The 17,017-nt window shown below is 41.9% G+C and overlaps 1 protein-coding gene across 8 annotated transcripts; it reads right to left on the reverse strand.

Annotated features, from left to right (window-relative positions):
- ODF2 (outer dense fiber of sperm tails 2) lies at window positions 1-16,995 on the reverse strand. 8 transcript variants are annotated; one of them, XM_059864922.1, is made up of 21 exons: window positions 16,811-16,873; window positions 15,938-16,016; window positions 15,100-15,268; window positions 13,824-13,940; window positions 13,022-13,198; window positions 11,775-11,941; window positions 10,706-10,835; window positions 10,277-10,408; window positions 9,324-9,398; window positions 8,619-8,690; window positions 7,915-8,031; window positions 6,856-7,041; window positions 6,453-6,562; window positions 5,643-5,778; window positions 4,939-5,049; window positions 4,654-4,758; window positions 3,928-4,086; window positions 2,961-3,061; window positions 2,266-2,428; window positions 1,813-1,938; window positions 1-1,091 (listed from the first exon to the last, which is right to left on the reverse strand). In XM_059864922.1, exons 3-21 carry the CDS (start codon window positions 15,205-15,207, stop codon window positions 918-920), a joined length of 2,466 nt encoding a protein of 821 aa, XP_059720905.1. In that variant the 5' UTR covers window positions 15,208-15,268; window positions 15,938-16,016; window positions 16,811-16,873; the 3' UTR covers window positions 1-917. The 8 variants fall into 8 exon arrangements, with proteins under 8 accessions (XP_059720905.1, XP_059720906.1, XP_059720904.1 ...); XM_059864923.1 differs by having other exon boundaries at window positions 15,100-15,253; window positions 16,811-16,870; XM_059864921.1 differs by lacking the exon at window positions 16,811-16,873 and adding an exon at window positions 16,278-16,296.
- Between the last annotated feature and the right edge of the window lie 22 nt (window positions 16,996-17,017).

Raw genomic sequence — 17,017 nt, forward strand, 5'->3', positions numbered from 1 at the left:
AAATAAAAACAAGGTTTATTTTTGTCCCCCTAAAAGCCATTTAGTAGAAACAATAGGACACTAGAGAGCACATGGACTTTAGAGACTTGAAACACAAAAGATCTGATTTTCCACAAGATGCAGGAGAATTTGATGAAGAAGTTGAATATCTCCAGCTGCTCCTTAGTTGGCTTAACGCAAAGTCAGGATTTGACACACCCCCAGAACTCACATGGCATTTGCACCAAGATCCCAAATGAAATGACACTGATTTCCTTCAAATTTAATTGTTTTGGCTCGGTCCTGGGTGGGTATAGTCAGGATCAGAAAATCAGAGTAAGAGGAGTAAAGCAACATTAGCATGTAATAATAAAGGTAAGAATCAGGGAGTATATAAGAATCAAGTATAAAAAACCAAGCCAAACTCATAATTTCTGGTATAAAATTGTTACAAACACTGTGGTTATTCAGGAGACTCTCTCTTGTGAGTGTAGAGCCCAGGCACCTCAGTTATTTTCAGCATCACACCAACAGTATAAAAAAATTATTTAAAAAAACCCCCACATGATCTCCCCAACAGAGAAACCAAATGAGAAGTGAAGCACGAAGAGAGCTCTTACAAGAATTAACACACTCAATAAACCTCTGACAGGTTTTAAGAGCTGAAACCATCATGACTTAACACGAGCAAAAGGATCTTTTCCATTATATGCAAAACCACCTGGTTTTGGGGCTCAGTTTATGGTGTAGCACCAAACCAGTATTGCTGGTACCCCCACATTTTGATCAGATGCCAACATCATTTTATTTTGTCATTCTGCAATAAAAACATCTCCCAGCAGTGACCCTGAAATGCCATCCAATTTTCTAAATCAATATGGCTTTTGAAACAAAGCTCCTTCTGTGTGCTTAAAAAAAGTGCAAGGAAAGCATTCTTCTCAGAGAAGAGAGCGCGTGGGGCTGAGGGAACCCAGAAAAACACTTTCCCTAAAAACGTTGTCGTAGGAAGACTTGAGGAACTGGACGTAGTTCTGCATGCTGCGGTTGGTGCTCTCCGACTGCTCCAGCCGATCCCGCAGGTCCTGGAGGCGGCTTTCGTATCGGCGCTCTGCCTGCGCAGGGGAGCACAAAAGCGGCTGAAAGGCAGCAACATTCACCCTGTTCATGTTAAACTCTTCCCCCGAAGTGCTGAGGAGAGCCAGAATTAGCACAGCAGGAGATGACATTACCATAGATGGTGCTGTTATATTTATAATTTCTGCTCGTTCCCAACTCCATTCAGCAACCCGCTGATAAAAGCAGGAGATAATGTGGCTTATCAGTTGGGCTTTTAAAATGTATTAGCTGTAGTTACCGGGAATGAAACACACCCTTTTCTGAAAAGCAACTTGACCTGATCCAACAGCTAACACAATTCCAAGTAAAACTAAAGCAAGGAAGCAAGGTAAATAGGACAGGACAAAATCCTTTCATCGAGAAGAGGAATTGCACTCTCTCTGATGTAGGCAAAATGAAGTTGAAATCTGTCCGTAATACCTGGTACAAATCTACTTTGAACACAAGGAAAGTCTGATTCTTTTCTTACACACCTAACTTTACACCAGGTTCATTCACATCATTGTACTCTGACTTGCCTATCACTTACTACACAATCCTGAACTGGTGACAGCAGACATGTCCTATGTCACACAGACATGGACACACACAACAGCACATCACATTCAGGCACAGCTCTGCATGACCTCAGCAGCACATCCACAGGATGATTTATGGAATCCAATTGTTGCCAGGGCACGACCAGTACAGCAAGACTATCCCCCACAAGCCACTCACATCGTCTTTGCACCGATGCAACTGGTTCAGCTCTGTTTTATTCCTGCTCAGCTGGGTCTCCAAATCCAACACCTTGGACTGGGCTGCCCTCTCTCTGGAGACTGCTCGTTCTCGAGCTTGTTCCACCTACACAGAACAACAACTTTGTTAAAGTGATGTCTGTGGAAGAATGTTTTTTCCCTACCCATTGCCCACAAAAACCTTTTAAAGTTTAGCTGACACATTCTCATACATAAACAGCAGCTCAGTCTTGTGCTTTTCTCTGCTGTAAACCAAGTTCATTTCTTCAACAGTGCTGACAAATAGCACCAGCACATTATTTGTATTTCACTGAACATGATGATTTTAATGGGTTTGGTCATAAGCTGAGAAGATATTTTCAGCATTCTTGCTGTTCCCCTTTCACAGCCTGGGTAGGTTTGGGTGAATTCACAAACATAAAAAATTACTCACTTGTTTTTTGGCATCCTCAATGGCCATCTCCAGCTGGCGTGCCAGGGAGCTGCACTCACGGCTCTTCTCCTCCAGCCGCAGCTGACACTGGTGGATCGACTCCTCACGTTTTGCTATGACCTGAAGGAATTCTATGTTCTGGGCACTCGTGGACTCTAGTTTTCTAGTTTAAGACAATAAGGGAAGGAAACCTATTCATTTTAAATGGAGTGTGTTTCATTCTGCCTTTTGTCAGGTCCTGGCTCCTCTGGTAATAGATTCTATTCCCGCTTGAAAGGTGAGAGCCCCAGGAAACAGTTCTCCAGTCCTCAAATCAAAATTTCAAAACTGAAGGACCAACAAAGTACCCATTTACCTGCATTTTCTGAGACATTGCCACTAAAAGAAAGGTATAAATATAGGTAAAAATACTGCAGTATCTAGTAACCTCAGAACTGCCAGGCTAGATTGGACAAGGAGCTGGTTTCTTTGCTGTCTAAGCCATCATCTTGTCTAACATCATCCACAACAGGTGCTGCTGCAAAAGCATTTAACTCTCAGTGGATAGCTACTGATTAGAGAACCTTGTGGGAAAGGCAAATGCACAGAATCCTGGAGGCATATGTGAACTGGAACAAGACTGAAGCTGTTTCAATCCCCTGTAAAAACAATAGAAATGGAGGGTTAAAAAAGCAAGAGAGCCTAGTATTTCTAACCTTTCTAGCTCCTCCACCTTCAAGGTGAGTTGCTTTTTCTCCTCTTGGGCAGACTGATATCTCTCTCTTGTCATCTCCATTTTGTCCCCCTGGAGGTCAATCTAAAAATTACAGGAATTAATTACTTCACAGAGTAGTCGCTACACACACATGTCCAGCCACCTCTAACATATGCAGCTCTCAGAAGGAAATATGTTCCATTCATAACTTCTGGAGAGCTTCAGAAAGGAAGCCATGGATAGAAAAGAACAAAACATCCATTTTGCTGATGCCTCCACTTTCAGTCTGGGAAGGTGTAGGAAAACTCATCTGTACTGCAAAAGAAAAAACAGGCCTGTAAATTCCTGCATTAGAGCAGCAGCTACAAGCCAAGCACACACACAAGAACAGCAGCCACAAACATGCCAGCAGCTCACAACAGCATCAGAGCCTGAAACACCAGGGAGGGTTATAATTCCAAACCAAGCAGACAAAAGTGGTCAGAGATCATGTGCTGTCATGGGGCACAGCTGTAGATGTCATCCCTATCTGAAATTGTCCTGCAATACCTACACAGTCTTTCTGGGAACAAAAAACAGAAACTGGGAAAACAACCTGAAATCAGAGTGAGAAAATGGTTGGGCCAGCAGCATCACCAGAAAACTACAGAAGGGAAAGCTGACAAGAGGATGAGATAACAGAAACAAAGGCTGCCATTAGCAAGTGCTGCCATGGCTGCTAACAAGTCCCAGAAAGATTCTGCACCAAGGGATGAGAAACCTTTCAAATATTAAGGAATGCTACCAGCAAAGCCGCTAACTTCTTGCACAAAGACATGGCACACACCTTTATTTTGCAGTGCACGTTTAATCTTTTCAAAAAGAGACGAGAACAGAGACGAAGTTTGAACCTTGCTGTGATTAGAAATTCAATCTAATTTCTCAGTTGATCTTTGCACTGGTACGGGTACTTTCTGCCAGTCCCTTACCAGCTGACGGAGATCTGCAATCATGCCACACAGGTCCGTGTTCTTCTTCTCGTAACACATGAGCTGTTGATGGCACTCTGCCAGCTGTGTCTCAGTGTACTTCAGGATCTCAGGCAGCTTTTCCAGTTCAGCAAGTTGGCTCTGGAACTTCTCACGAGTCTGTAATTAAAGGAGAACGTGAGGAACTTTCAAATGTTCTTAAGATCAAGACTACAAAATTTTTCAACATCAATTAAGCTTTGTTAGTCTACAACCATGATGACACTGTGTGGATATTTGGCCAGTGCTGGAGTTCAAAGCCTAAGGTCTTTTCCTGCTCCAAAAAGCTTTCACTTAGGATCTGAAATTCCCTATGGATTATGTAAGAATGAGTATTTTAGAATGTGGGCTTCAATTTTACTGGAAATACAAGCTCTGCTTCTGCAGTCAGCTGTTCCACATCAGATAATGGTGTAACCTATCTAATCCACTGTTCAAAAACACTATTTCTGCAGCAAAGGACACCTCTATAAAATAATTTATACACCTCTGAAGAATGCCATATAGTCAGAAAGAAGCTGCTAAATGTTCATTCTGCAAAACTCATTCAACAAGTCCTGAGAAAAAACTGATGCAAAAGGCAGAATCAAGATAGGCCTTTTATTTCCTATTCCCAGCTGTTTTTCACTAGCTTCAGAACACTATGACCCATGAATGTCTACAACATGTCTTTAGAGAGATAGTTACCTCTTCAATCTCCTTGCTCATTTCCTCTCTTAATGTCTCATTCTCTTTTTCACACTTCTCCAGTCTTGCTGCCAGCTCATCTGCTTCCTTTCGGGCCATTTGTGCCTGGACATTCGAAAAAAGACCCCAGACTTCATCTGTTATAAATAGTTTTCAACACATGTTTGCAATGCCTTGGAGCAGTTGAAACTGCTCCAGCTGCCAATAGCTAAGGCATTACATACAATAAGCCACAGTGGAAGGAGAAAACACCTTTGTGCAAGGGCTGAAGGTTCTGAGACCCACCTGTGCCGTGTAGGTTTCGATCAACCCTTCGTAGCTCCTGACAGAGTTCTGGAGATGTTGCAATTCCATCTGTGCTTGGTTCAGCTTGTCCTCCATTGAAATCAGAGCAGCCTGAAAAAAAGAAAGCATCTTCCATTGAGTGCTTGGAAGTACCTGGCACATGAGTTGTCTAATGATGCCTAGACAAAGAAAATACAGTTTTGTCCATGCAAGTTGCCAAAACTTTCCAGACTTCAATAGACTGCCAAATTTGCATCAGCAGAGCACAGGGGTTTGGGACGGAAAAAAAGATGTAGGTCACCCCCAAGATCACTCATGGTAAAGGACAACAGGAAAAATACGCCAGTCATTTTTTTTTGTTCTGGAGATTACCATTCTCTCTGTATGAGCTACAACAGCTGTTTGTTCTCTGGTCAGCAGCATGAAGGTGTAAGGACAAGATTTTAAGATCCCAGCTAGATGAAACACTAGTTGGAGATACTTCTAGCCAAAACATGGAAGAAACACACTTCTCCCAGTATGTACACTCCCTCTGTCTCCTCCCAGCACACTGGCCCTGTCTCAGTCAGGTTATATGAACTGGTTTAAACTGTATAGGAACAATGGGTGAAATTTGACTCTGTCCTTAGTGGTCAAGCAAGTTGCTATAATTCCACCTTCTTTTCCTCCTAGCATTTCATCTTCAAACCCTTAGAGTCACTGACCTTTAGTTTTTCATTGTCTTTCTTCAAAGCCATGTTCTCTCCAGACATTTGCTGTACTTTATCTACCAAAGCTTCGTTTTCATCCCGTGCCTGTTCCTGGAGCCTTGCCAGTTGTTCCAAGAGATCTGCAACACGGCTGCCACACAGAAAGAATATTAATCCTTAAAGCTCCTAACCTTTGAAAACTAGCTTCAGGAACATGGCTTTTCCCTATCCTTTTATCTTCCTTTTGCAGTCATGTATGCACACCTCTCTGTTAACACTGTTTGACTGCTTCAGTCTTTTTATACCTCCTGGAAATTCACTGGAGTTGTCCCCCTGGAGCTCAAATGAATTGTCTCAAAGATGCACAGGATAAAGATATGCCTCTCTCACCTCATACCTACTTACTTTTCCCTGCAGCAGCACCTGTACTGCAGTGATACCAACATATTTATTTACTTTCACAACAAAACTGGCATCAACTATACTACTTATGTCTTTTTATATCTTCCATTTCAGTTATTCAAAAAGATCTCAAAACAAAAATAATCTTAATTCAAAGCATTACAAAATGGCAAAAGAACAGTTTTAAGAGTCAGCAAAGCTTAAAAGAGTCTGCCTTTGCTGTAGCAAGTCAGCAGCAGAAGTCATGTGTCTCTCCACCTCTTCAAACTCTGCTCTAACCCTTAAGCAGTGCTGATTTTGCTTGGTTATTTACAAGCAATCCAATTAAATATTCATTTCAATGCTATTATTCAATTAAATTATCCTTGAACTTTGAACTCTTCCCCACTCATGCTTCTTTCTCTGCACTGATTTTACTCTAACCTGTTCAGTGTAACGACTTCCAGTTCAAGGTCATCCTTCTCCTTCATTGCTTTGCTGCAGCGATTCCTCCAGGACTCAAGATTGCACTGGGCCTCAGCAATAGCGTTTTCCTGTCAGACAAGGGAAATACAAGAAGGGAAAAAAGTAAGGGAGAAGACAAAATTATCATTGGTGTGAGATATGCAGACAATACACAGAAATGCCCTTAACTTAGGACATGCAGTGAATGAAGTGACAGCTGAGCAAACTGGATTTGTTCTAAACTTGGCATAAATGGGCCATGGCATCAAGACAGAAATAAATTTCATTAGTCGAGAGAAAAGACTCTCCCCAGGGCTGCTACTAGAAGTCAAGAATTTAAAATCATGACCTCAAACTAGGCCTCTCCTGTTTCAGCAGGTACCTTTTCTGCTAGCTGGGCAGTCAGTTTCTGCACATACTCCTCACTCCGCTCCGCCCGCTCTTTCTGTGCACGGACCGCTTTCTTCAGTGCCTCTTTATCACTCTCTGCTTTGCACCTCAGGTCTTGCAGCTGCTCCAGAAGAAGATCCATCTCTCCCTTAGTATGATTTTCACTCATCTCTGCATTCTGTGAGGGAACAAAACCACAATATGGATTAATGCAAATATTACACCTGCAAACCCAAAGCAGCAACTAATTTCCCAGAAATGGTGATGAGAACCAGGCACAAATCCTCAGTGTTAGTCACAAATCCTGGCAGTCAGGTTTCATCTACACAATCCTCTCTAAATGCTGAAAGAGATGGCAGCATGACATCTACCTTCTCTTCCAGGAGTCTTCTTTTCTTCTTTCATCAACTGCTTCCTAAAATACTGATTTCTCTCCTGACCAAAATAAATACTGTTTTAACTGTCTTTTGATCTACCTGAGAAAATTCTTTTATGGATGAAATGTTTGCGTATAATAATGTTGCTTTATGCAGCTCTTACTAGAACAGATTAAAGCTCCTTTAAACTATTAGCACATTTATGTCCCTTGTAACATCATCCCAACATATGCTAAATATAAAAGTCTAATCAAAATACACCAGAGGAACTTTCTCCTCCTCATTTATACTGGAGAACAGATTAATGAGGGCGATCTGGCACAGCATTTTTCCAAAAAAGCAAATTAAATAGTTTCAGTTTGTCTTGATGCTTGACTAAACCAAAGCCATCTTTTCAATAATTATGGAACAACTAACTTAAGAAAAAGAAAATCTAATTAATCCACATAGACCTTAAGGCTAAGATTTTGCCTCAGGCCTCAAAAGAGAAAAGATTTCTCTTTTCTTACTTAATTTGAAAATCACGCTGTGTGTTAATGCAATAAACATCACCAGCCAATATTTCAGTCAACCAGACTCTGTAAGAAGCTTCTGCTACTCCCCTTGTGAGTGAAATCAATCCATGGGAGCAAAGGAAGGGAAGAGACAACCCCCAGGGACCAGTGCAGACATACCTGCAGCTGTGTGGCCAGACGGTCGTTATCAGCTTCTCTGCTCCTCAGCTGGGCTTGTAAATGGGCCTTCACAGACTCCAAGGATCTGGCAAGTTCAAAGGCTTTCTTTGCCTGTTCCTAGATAAGCAGGAACAAGACAAACATGTTTTTACTCAACAAGCTAATAGAAGGAACACTTTATACACAGTAGTAAGTTCAGACTTCTTCACTGAATGATCTCCAGCCACCTCCAGGTGGACCCTCACACCTCTTCTAGTCCAACAACAAGGGACCAAATGAGCAGCCATTTATTTTACAACACATGTGAAGGACTGGCATGAAAGGTATATTCTAGAGCAAAATATCCTTCATATCTGATCTCTTCCACTGCATTCCCCCTTTACTTCCTAAACTAAGGAACAGATTAGAATTTGCCATTGGGAAGAAACAGGACCTTAAACAGAATGGCAATTCAGTGCCCAAGCAAAGAGAATTCTACCTATCCATCCTTGTCACAGGTGTCTTACTAGCAGAACATGCAACCCACAATGGTGTGAGTATTGGTATCTGCCTAGTTTTATAAGCAAGCCAGTCATCTGATCTCAAAACAGCAGTCTGCAAACAACCTCATCTTTTGGACTGCCTGTGGTTTTACAGAACTGGAAAGTAGAAAAGACAGAACTGGAAAGTAGAAAAGAGAGGGAAAAATAGAAAAACAAAATTACCTTTTCTGCCACTATTTGAAGTGTGAGGGTTTCCACTTCTTTTTCTTTTCCCTGAAGCCTGATTTGAAGTTGCTGAAAAACAAACACCATGCAGATGTTCAGGAACAAACACATTTAGGATGGCAGGTAGCAGGCAAGATGTGTAATTGCCTCCCTGTCAAGACCACCTGATCTGTGGCATGGCCTGTTATCCACAACAACAGCATCCTCATCCCCAGAGAAATAGGATGCATTCTAGTCAAGCAGGAAGCAAAAGGGATACACATACATTTGTGCAACAGGGCACAGGATTTCCAGGCAGGACCATATACACTCCACAGACTAAAAAGAGCATTTACCTACGTTTCACAGCAAGTTTTGTAACTTCTGCAAATGCAAGAACTTGTCTCAGTTTGCAGAAAAGGAAATTAACAAAAATATGCACAAGGTAACTCATTCAGTGACAGAGCCCAAAACACAGAATTATTGCCATTCTGAGCCCCCATATTTCAAAGGCAATGAAACTCTACCCACTTTTAAATGCAGGTTGTTAACCAGAGGAGCAATGTAGTAGCTCTGATTACCACAACAGCTCAAATAATTATTTTATTGACCTAAATGGCACTACAGTAAGATTTGACAGTGTAATATAAGACAAAGAAGAACTTGTCATTTTAGATCTTTCTGCTGTATCATTAAAGAAACAAGAGATTGTGGTTTGCTTACCATGTTCTCTGCATCTAAGTCAGCCAGCCTTTTCAGCAGCATTGCTTGTCGATCCATAACCTTCTGGGCATCTTTCTACAAAATAAATGCATGAGAAAAATTGTTAACTAAAAAGTCAATTTTATACAGGTTCTTTAAATGGGACTGGGAAAATCAGCTATTTCTTCCCAGTTGCAGCAGCAATTCTTAGAAGATATACAGAAACATCACACTCGCTAAATATTTCACATATCATTATCCATCTCAGAAAGCTCTTCCACTTCCTAGTCAAAGATTAAAAGAAAAAGCATGATGGCAATGTAAGATCATTCTAAAATCTCCCACTACTCAGAGAAAGTCATGTGGAAGAATTCAGACCCTTTATTTAACCTCACTGATGGCTGAGGTAACTGTTACCACCATCCGGCTTTTGCTGAAATGGAATATAAACTACAGAAGAAACAGAAATTTCATTTTTCTACTGCTCTTATGAAAGTAGAGAATAGTTCTGTAAATGTAGCACAGAATTGTTTCCAATTTCTCTGTTGCTGCCCTCAGAACCTACAAAATCAAAGTTCTGAATATCCATAGGCTCCCGTTAGTTGAGGCCATATCAAGTCCTCAGACTCCAGCAATCCAAGTGCAGCAGCAGCATTTGAGACCAGCAGGACCATCAGATACAGCCATATCCAGAGGAGACATGTGGCAACACAGCAGGGCCTGAACCTTTTAATGCAGTCAAAGACTTAGAGACTCTACCATCCTCAGAGCAGAAAAGCCAGTTTTACTCTATGAATTAGGCAGAGATAAAGAAAAAAACCCAAATAAAAACTATTCAACATTTATGGGCTGACAGGTTCTACTGCAGGGCTGAGAAAAAGAGTTGAAAGATTTCAAATTCAAAATTCCCTTCCAGCCCAGGAGACAACACAGCCTCCTGTAATCAGCCAGGTTCCATACCCAGCAGTCCTCACCTCCCGAGACTGATGCTCTGCAAGAAGTTCTCGGAGTGTCCGGTTGGTTTCTTCAAAGGTGCTCAACTTCTGGAGAAGAAGCTCTTTTTGTCTTGTTAGAGCATTTATATCTGTGCTGCTCATGTGCTTCTCCTGAAGGAAAAACATTACACAAACAGATGAAGAAACAAAAATAAATAAAGGAATGAGAAAAGCAAAACACAGTAACTCAAAACCCACAAAACATAAAGAAAAGGATGTAATTGTTCACTTCTGTGCAGAAGGTAACTGGAAGTAACTACCCCACTTTAAAACCAAACCAGCAAACACCTTAAGGATGGTTGAACTCCTCCACTTTTCCTTAGATTTTAGCAACTATAACATTACTTTTTAAAGACAGCCATATAACAGGACAACGCAGTAAAGGCAAGAACAAAAAGGGACACCTACAATGTTGAGTCTCCCAATGGTATTTCTCAGGGCATGGATCTGTCTGGCAGCTGCTGCTCCATCCCTTTCTGCTTCACTCAGCTTGGTCATCAAACATTCCTTCTCCTGCTGCAAGCATTCCTTCTGTAGCCTGCAAGGAGAAATCAGCCATCAGAGGAACAAGAAGCTTTGGCAGCTTTACCAGCCACTGTTGATACAGAGTTGATTGGGTTAAAATTCATAAAAAGCTCAAATCAGAGGATAAAAGCTCTAAACAAAAACTGCTTAAGATCTACTCTCTTTCAGTGTGAAAGCTGTTTTGAGAAAAGGCAGTAAGCAGACACCAGGAGCTTGCTAAGATCACAGCTATGACATTTAGAGGGGACAAATCAGGCTTATACCAAAAGTGAACACACTGCTAAACCCAAAACACAATGCTGTGCTTTTCCTGGGCGCTTATGCCACACCAGAAATAAGACTCCAAATGGCCAAACAAAAAACCAGAAGAGCACACCAAGATATGCAGCTCAACATTTTTAGCCAGCACTTGTAATCTCAAAAGCACTTCCAGAGTTTTCTGAGAAAGGAACAGAAGTATTAACTTCCAAGTGGTATTTCTTAAGGAAAATTAAAACTCTCCTCAAATACTAAAGTCCCCCTAGAGACACAAACTTCACTAATCTTTAGATACAAAGCAGATGCAAAAATGTCAGACTTGCAGACCTTCAGGATCACTAAGAAAAAAGCCCATGGTTCAGTCCTCTCAGGGGCTGTCACTCCTGGCTCTGTATGACTTTTATAAAGGTAAAAAATTCTCCCCTAATTTTCAGCTCCATGCTTATTCATTTATTGTTCTATCAATATCATCACAATTCAAGCAGAATCCCTTAATCTTAAAAATACTAACAGCAGAGCTAGGCTGACCCTCCACACAAGCCAACTGCTCTGAGGGTCCTCTCAAAGTAGGGATATTTTCCCATTCCAAAAATCATGCTAGAGCCCTTCTCTGCAGCTATTGCAATCTGGAACCCCCTTCTAAAAGGTGACAAAAAATCCAGGTTCAGAACAGTGAGAAGTGAAGCTTTCTTACACAGTCAGGTCCTTCTCCTCCTTTATACGCTCAATGTTGCGTCGGAGCCGCGTGTTCTCATTCTCTGTTTCTACCAGCTCTTGTGTCATCTCATTTAGTTCTTCCTTCTGCTCCTCCAGGAGACGCTTTGTGATTTCCTCCTGTTCCTCCATTTGCTGCATCTTGACCTGAAGATATTGGAACAAAACTTAAACCAGGGGCTTTGGAAGTGATACACAGAATCCACATCCCAAATCAGTGAACCAACCACAGTCAATTAACTTATTGAAAGTATAAAAAAAAGTGAAGTATCTCCTCCCAGGTGACAAGTGACAGGACATGAGGAAATGGCCTCAAGCTGTGTCAGGGGATATTCTTCACAGAAAGGGCTGCCCAAGGAGGTGGTGGAGTCACCATCCCTGGATGTGTTTAAAAAAAAGCCTGGACGTGGCACTCAGTGCCATGGTTTAGTTGATGAGGAGGTGTTAAGGTCATAGGTTGGACTTGATGATCTCAGAGGTCTTTCCAACTTAGTTCATTCTGTGATTCTTAATGATTCTGTGGTTCTCAAGTTGTTTTTTGTTTTATAATAATGCAAGTAATTTCATTAAATTTTGTAGCATAAATAAAATGGAAAATACTTGATGTAAGAATTTACTTGACTCAAATCCTATTCTTGTTCACTGATTTGATGTCCATGTAGCTTTGAGTAAAATAATAATACAGAATTTGCCACTCTGAGTGGCAAATTTAACTCAATGTTAAAAATGCAGTTTACACCCATCATGATGCATCTTATGAGAGTTGGAAACATCTCCCACGTATTTTTTAAGTGGTGTCAAGTACATAAGAGCTTATTTATCTGGAAAACACAGCATCACTGGGTTGCACATTTTTGAAACTGAATCAGAAGAAAGAATCTCATTGAATAAAGGGATTTTTTTACAATAAAACATCAATGCATTGTGTTTTTCACTTTCGGAAGTCATCAGTTTTCAGATTTTGGGCTTGGGTAGGAGAGATTACTTGGAACCTAAAGAACACTAATACCTTATTAAATTAATAATATTTTGAAATGTTTCATAATGTGGCTTAGTGAATTTTTCACCAGGATAGTTCAGTTATTCTAAGCAATTCAGATTGATTTTCAAGCAAGCTACCAACAGCCTGGGTAGCCTTCCATTGCACCAAGACCTGCCTCCAGCCTCCTCTTATCAAAGGATCAGCTACAAAGCCCCAGTCAGCAGGTCTTTCCACTGTCTCCTCACCTCTTTCTTTAGTGTTCCCACCATATTCATTAGGCTGTCTATCTTCTTCTCATATTTGTTAATTTTGCAGCAAGTGGGATCATCATCGTCTGTGGAGAGGTCGCTAAGGCGCATTACTGACTGCATCCTGTCAGTCTCAGCAATAGGTGTAGCTTCCAGATGCTCACCTAATTCCTTCTAAGGAATAAAGGGGATAATTTTTTTAGTATAACATTATAAATAGTATTGTAACATTGCCAAAAAACAGAGACTGGGTCATATCACTGCAGCAAGGCTAGGAAAGAAAAAAATATTGTTTACAAACAGCTCTTTCCATCTGGGAAAGGTCAAGAATGCAGAAAGAGTACAATGAAAAAGAAGAAAATCTAATCAAAGCTCAAATCCTCATGTAGGAAGTGCCAGGAATACAACAGGCCAAACTATCAACCCATGAGAAAGAAAATATGATGCAATGCTACACAAACATTCTGTGCTTTGGAAGACACTGAGACCAGCAGTCTCTCACTGAGCCTCCAGATGAGATCTTGAAGTGCACCAGTAAAATCACAATAAAAAAATAATTGTGCCTGGCTTCTAGAGACAGAAAGGCATGGCCACAGGCTGTTTATGAATTCTCAGTTTTTTTACATTAAAAAAGATTGAAAAATATTTACATTGAGAAAGATTTACAGAAGACACTTCAAATAGATGGTAAGGGACAGCAGCCTTCTTTCAGATCTGCCCAACTCTCTCACTACACAACTGCTCTCTTCAACCTTGGCTAAACCTCAAAGTTTGTTTTAAAGAGCAAAACCAGGTGTACCTCCCACTTCAAGTTGGTATCACGAGTGCTTGTTTTGCCTGGGGGTATCCAAGGGGCCTTAGCTTTCACCCGAACGGCTCGCACACCGTCCCCTTTAGATTTCTGTTTGTGCTTTTGCTAAAGAAAGAGAAAGTAAAATAAATTACAGACCCTTAAGGAACCATTTGCAATTTTTAGTGCTGAAAAACCAAACGAAAGATCATTAATACAGAACTATCAGTAGTGCTTCAGAGGATGCATCAGGTGAGATGAGGTAGCAGCCACCAAAGGAAGTGACGCCAGCCAGAAGGAAAGGTTATTGCACACTCAGCTGACAGGATGGCTGGATGTAGGACCTGACAGATCGCTGGGAGATCCCTTCTCCATCCCAGATTCACCCCACAAAAAAGCAGCTATTTGACATCATGATCGATTTTGGAAAGCCCTGGAAGTGTTTTCCCTACTCTGTAGTCAACTAGAAGATCCACTTTTATTTGTATTGAACTTGAGCTGCTCTAACTGAAGGAGAGTTAAAGTGTTTTTGCATAATTCTAACCTTAGAGAAAAATCAGATGCTGTAAACATTCCCTACTGGCAATTAATTCATAGGACTCATTATGTTCACTGTCATTCCATCCCAATATGAAATATGCCATTTGCAACAAACACAGAACTAATAGAAGACTTAGAACAGGATGTCTGTAGATAAGGAAGAATGGAACAGGAACTTCCATCAACTTTTTAGAACAACTTTCCATAAATATCCAGCAACAAAAGAGGATATGGGATAGCTAGAACCTCAGCTTCAGTTTTGCCTTGTGCCTCCTGTGGATAAGGCTGGGAAGAGATCTTGGCTGCAGAACTCAGTGGACAGAGAATGTCCTTAATGCCAGAAGATGGTCTGAATGAAGATTCTTTTTCCAAGTACATTTATTTTAACGCAATCAAGATGCTACTTGAAATGCCTAAGTACTACCTCTCCTCAAAGCTTTCCTCCTAAAAACAGATATGAAGCCAAATAGAAAACATTATCAGGACACACATTCAAAAAATAAAATTATATCACATTGGAAGCAACATTTCTCACATGAACATGAAAAGCAATTCTGTAGCACACCAAAATCATCTTTCAACAAATCAACATAGCAAATGTGTCACTGCAAATTCACCACTGAATATGAAATGAAGTCTCATAGCTCTAACACAACAGTAGAACAGACCTGGAAAATTCTGTGATGCTTCTAGGGCCATTCACCTTCTCTGCAGCCCTTACAAGCAACCAGGTACACACTCCTACCTGGCATTTTGCAGGTGTGGTTTTCTGCCCCTTTTTAATATGGACATGGACAGGGGTGTTTTCATCCACATGGACGTGCAAAGGGGGAGATGAGCAACGGTTCTTCATGGCTCTTCTCCCACAAATGGGAAAGGGAAATGCAATGAAGGGAAACCTGTGAATACGGAAACTGGAAATAACAACATTTCCTTCAGTGTTCAGAGAGAAACAGTGGCCAGCCTTGGTTAACATTTGAGCTTTTTATCATTAGCATCTGCCATTTTGAACGTCACACTATTCTTCTGTAAAGCCAGGATTAACAGAAACAATTCCTCTGCTTCCAGTATTTTCTGCTTTTAACCTGGTTACTGAAGATCAAACACAGCTGGATCAATAGTAGGTGTCTGTAAGAACCATTGAAGTTCAAAGTCTTAAAGCAAGTGAGCAAATCAAGGGTTCCCATAACCAACAAGATCTGATTACAAAGAGAAATTTGAAGCAAGGAGAAGAGGAGAATTAATTGAAAAGTTAAGAAAAACCATCAGGAAATCATCATACCAATCCATCCTAGAACCCTGAACCTGTATGCTCCTTCATATGTGCTTAACTTTGAGCATCTTTTTAAAGCATAAATCCTTTAAAGCCACTGCATCACAGCATTTCTTTAATCTCCACAGAAACACATAACCATAACCTTACACAACACAGAAAAGCCCAGTAACACAAGGTTCAGATCCTCATCTTGGAGCCTCAGTTGATGTAAAGGCATAATGCAATTGCAAATCTTTCACAAAGCCACAAGCAGCACTAACCCGATTCTGGCAGAAAGGAGACTTTCAGCCTAGGTAAAGTTACTTACAGCTACTTTCAAGCTTTTGGCTTTCCTGCACACAGGCTTGGGTGTAGAGGAACTTTCTTCGCTGATAGATGAGAAACACCTGTTACAGAAATAATAAAATGATTTAGAGGAAAAGGTGCCAATTTCTGAACATTCCTCTTCCTTTTGATTTAAGAGAACACCAAAGCTCAAACATATCAAGTGCATGAACACAAAAAACAAAAGTTGGTGCGCCCTAGTTTCCTCTGTAAAGCACAGGATGAGGAAAGGACAGACTATAATTCCTAACATAATGACAACGGAAATTGTTTTAAACAGTGGAAATGTTATGTACAATTACTTGACGGCACTATTCACTTACAAACTTTCATATTCTAGCCGCGATTTTTAAGGAACACAGCAGCACTTCCTTTAGTTCAGGAGCAGGGCAGGCACTGACAAGAGCCTTTGAATCACCACGAGTGACAACCAAACGTCACTGTGCCTGCCTTAGCAACAAGGCTCACACGTAAGTGTTAATTCCTCCTGCAGGTTTTTCATGGAATCTGTGGTCACCTCAGGCTGGCAAAGACGCGGTCTGGGGGCCGTGAGCTGCTGGCAGCCCCGAGCAGGGCAGGCCTCCAGCCGGCAGGGCCCGGCACCTCCCCAACGCCCGCCCGCGCCGCGCCGTTATCCGGAGCCGATGGCTGCCGCTGCCCTACCAGCAGGAAAGAGCCCGAACGGCAGGGAGGAAGGAAAAATTCCCGGGGCTGGAACACCCGCACGGAGAGGGGACATACAAATGCTGAGGAGACACCCTGCGGGGCAAGGGAACGCCCACACGGTGAGGGGACACTCCACAGGGCGAGGCACCCCCCCGCCCCACCCTGCCCTCCGCAGGCCCGGCTCTCTCACCAGCTAGCTCCGCGCGGCGTCCGCAGCCACTTCAGTTCCCCATCAGCGCGGCGAGTGGTGCAGGGGCGGCCGTGGACTGAGTTGTGGGCACCTTGTGCGCACCAGGCACAGGAGGAGCGGCCGCAGGGTCCCGGCCGCCGTCGCCGGCGTCCCGCCCGCGGCTCCACCATTGGGCGATTCGAACGGCCCTGAGCGGTGGTAACCGCC

The sequence above is a fragment of the Haemorhous mexicanus genome, chromosome 21 (genome assembly GCF_027477595.1).
Source record: "Haemorhous mexicanus isolate bHaeMex1 chromosome 21, bHaeMex1.pri, whole genome shotgun sequence".
Taxonomy (NCBI): Eukaryota; Metazoa; Chordata; class Aves; order Passeriformes; family Fringillidae; genus Haemorhous; species Haemorhous mexicanus.

Coding starts and splice junctions, on each gene's coding strand:
- ODF2 (XM_059864916.1), bottom strand. CDS start 16,980: ATGGTGGAGCCGCGGGCGGGACGCCGGCGACGGCGGCCGGGACCCTGC. Junction 1,939..2,265: donor TTGAGGATGCCAAAAAACAA/GTGAGTAATTTT, acceptor TGTTCTGTGTAG/GTGGAACAAGCTCGAGAACG. Junction 1,092..1,812: donor TGCATCGGTGCAAAGACGAT/GTGAGTGGCTTG, acceptor TCCCCTGCGCAG/GCAGAGCGCCGATACGAAAG.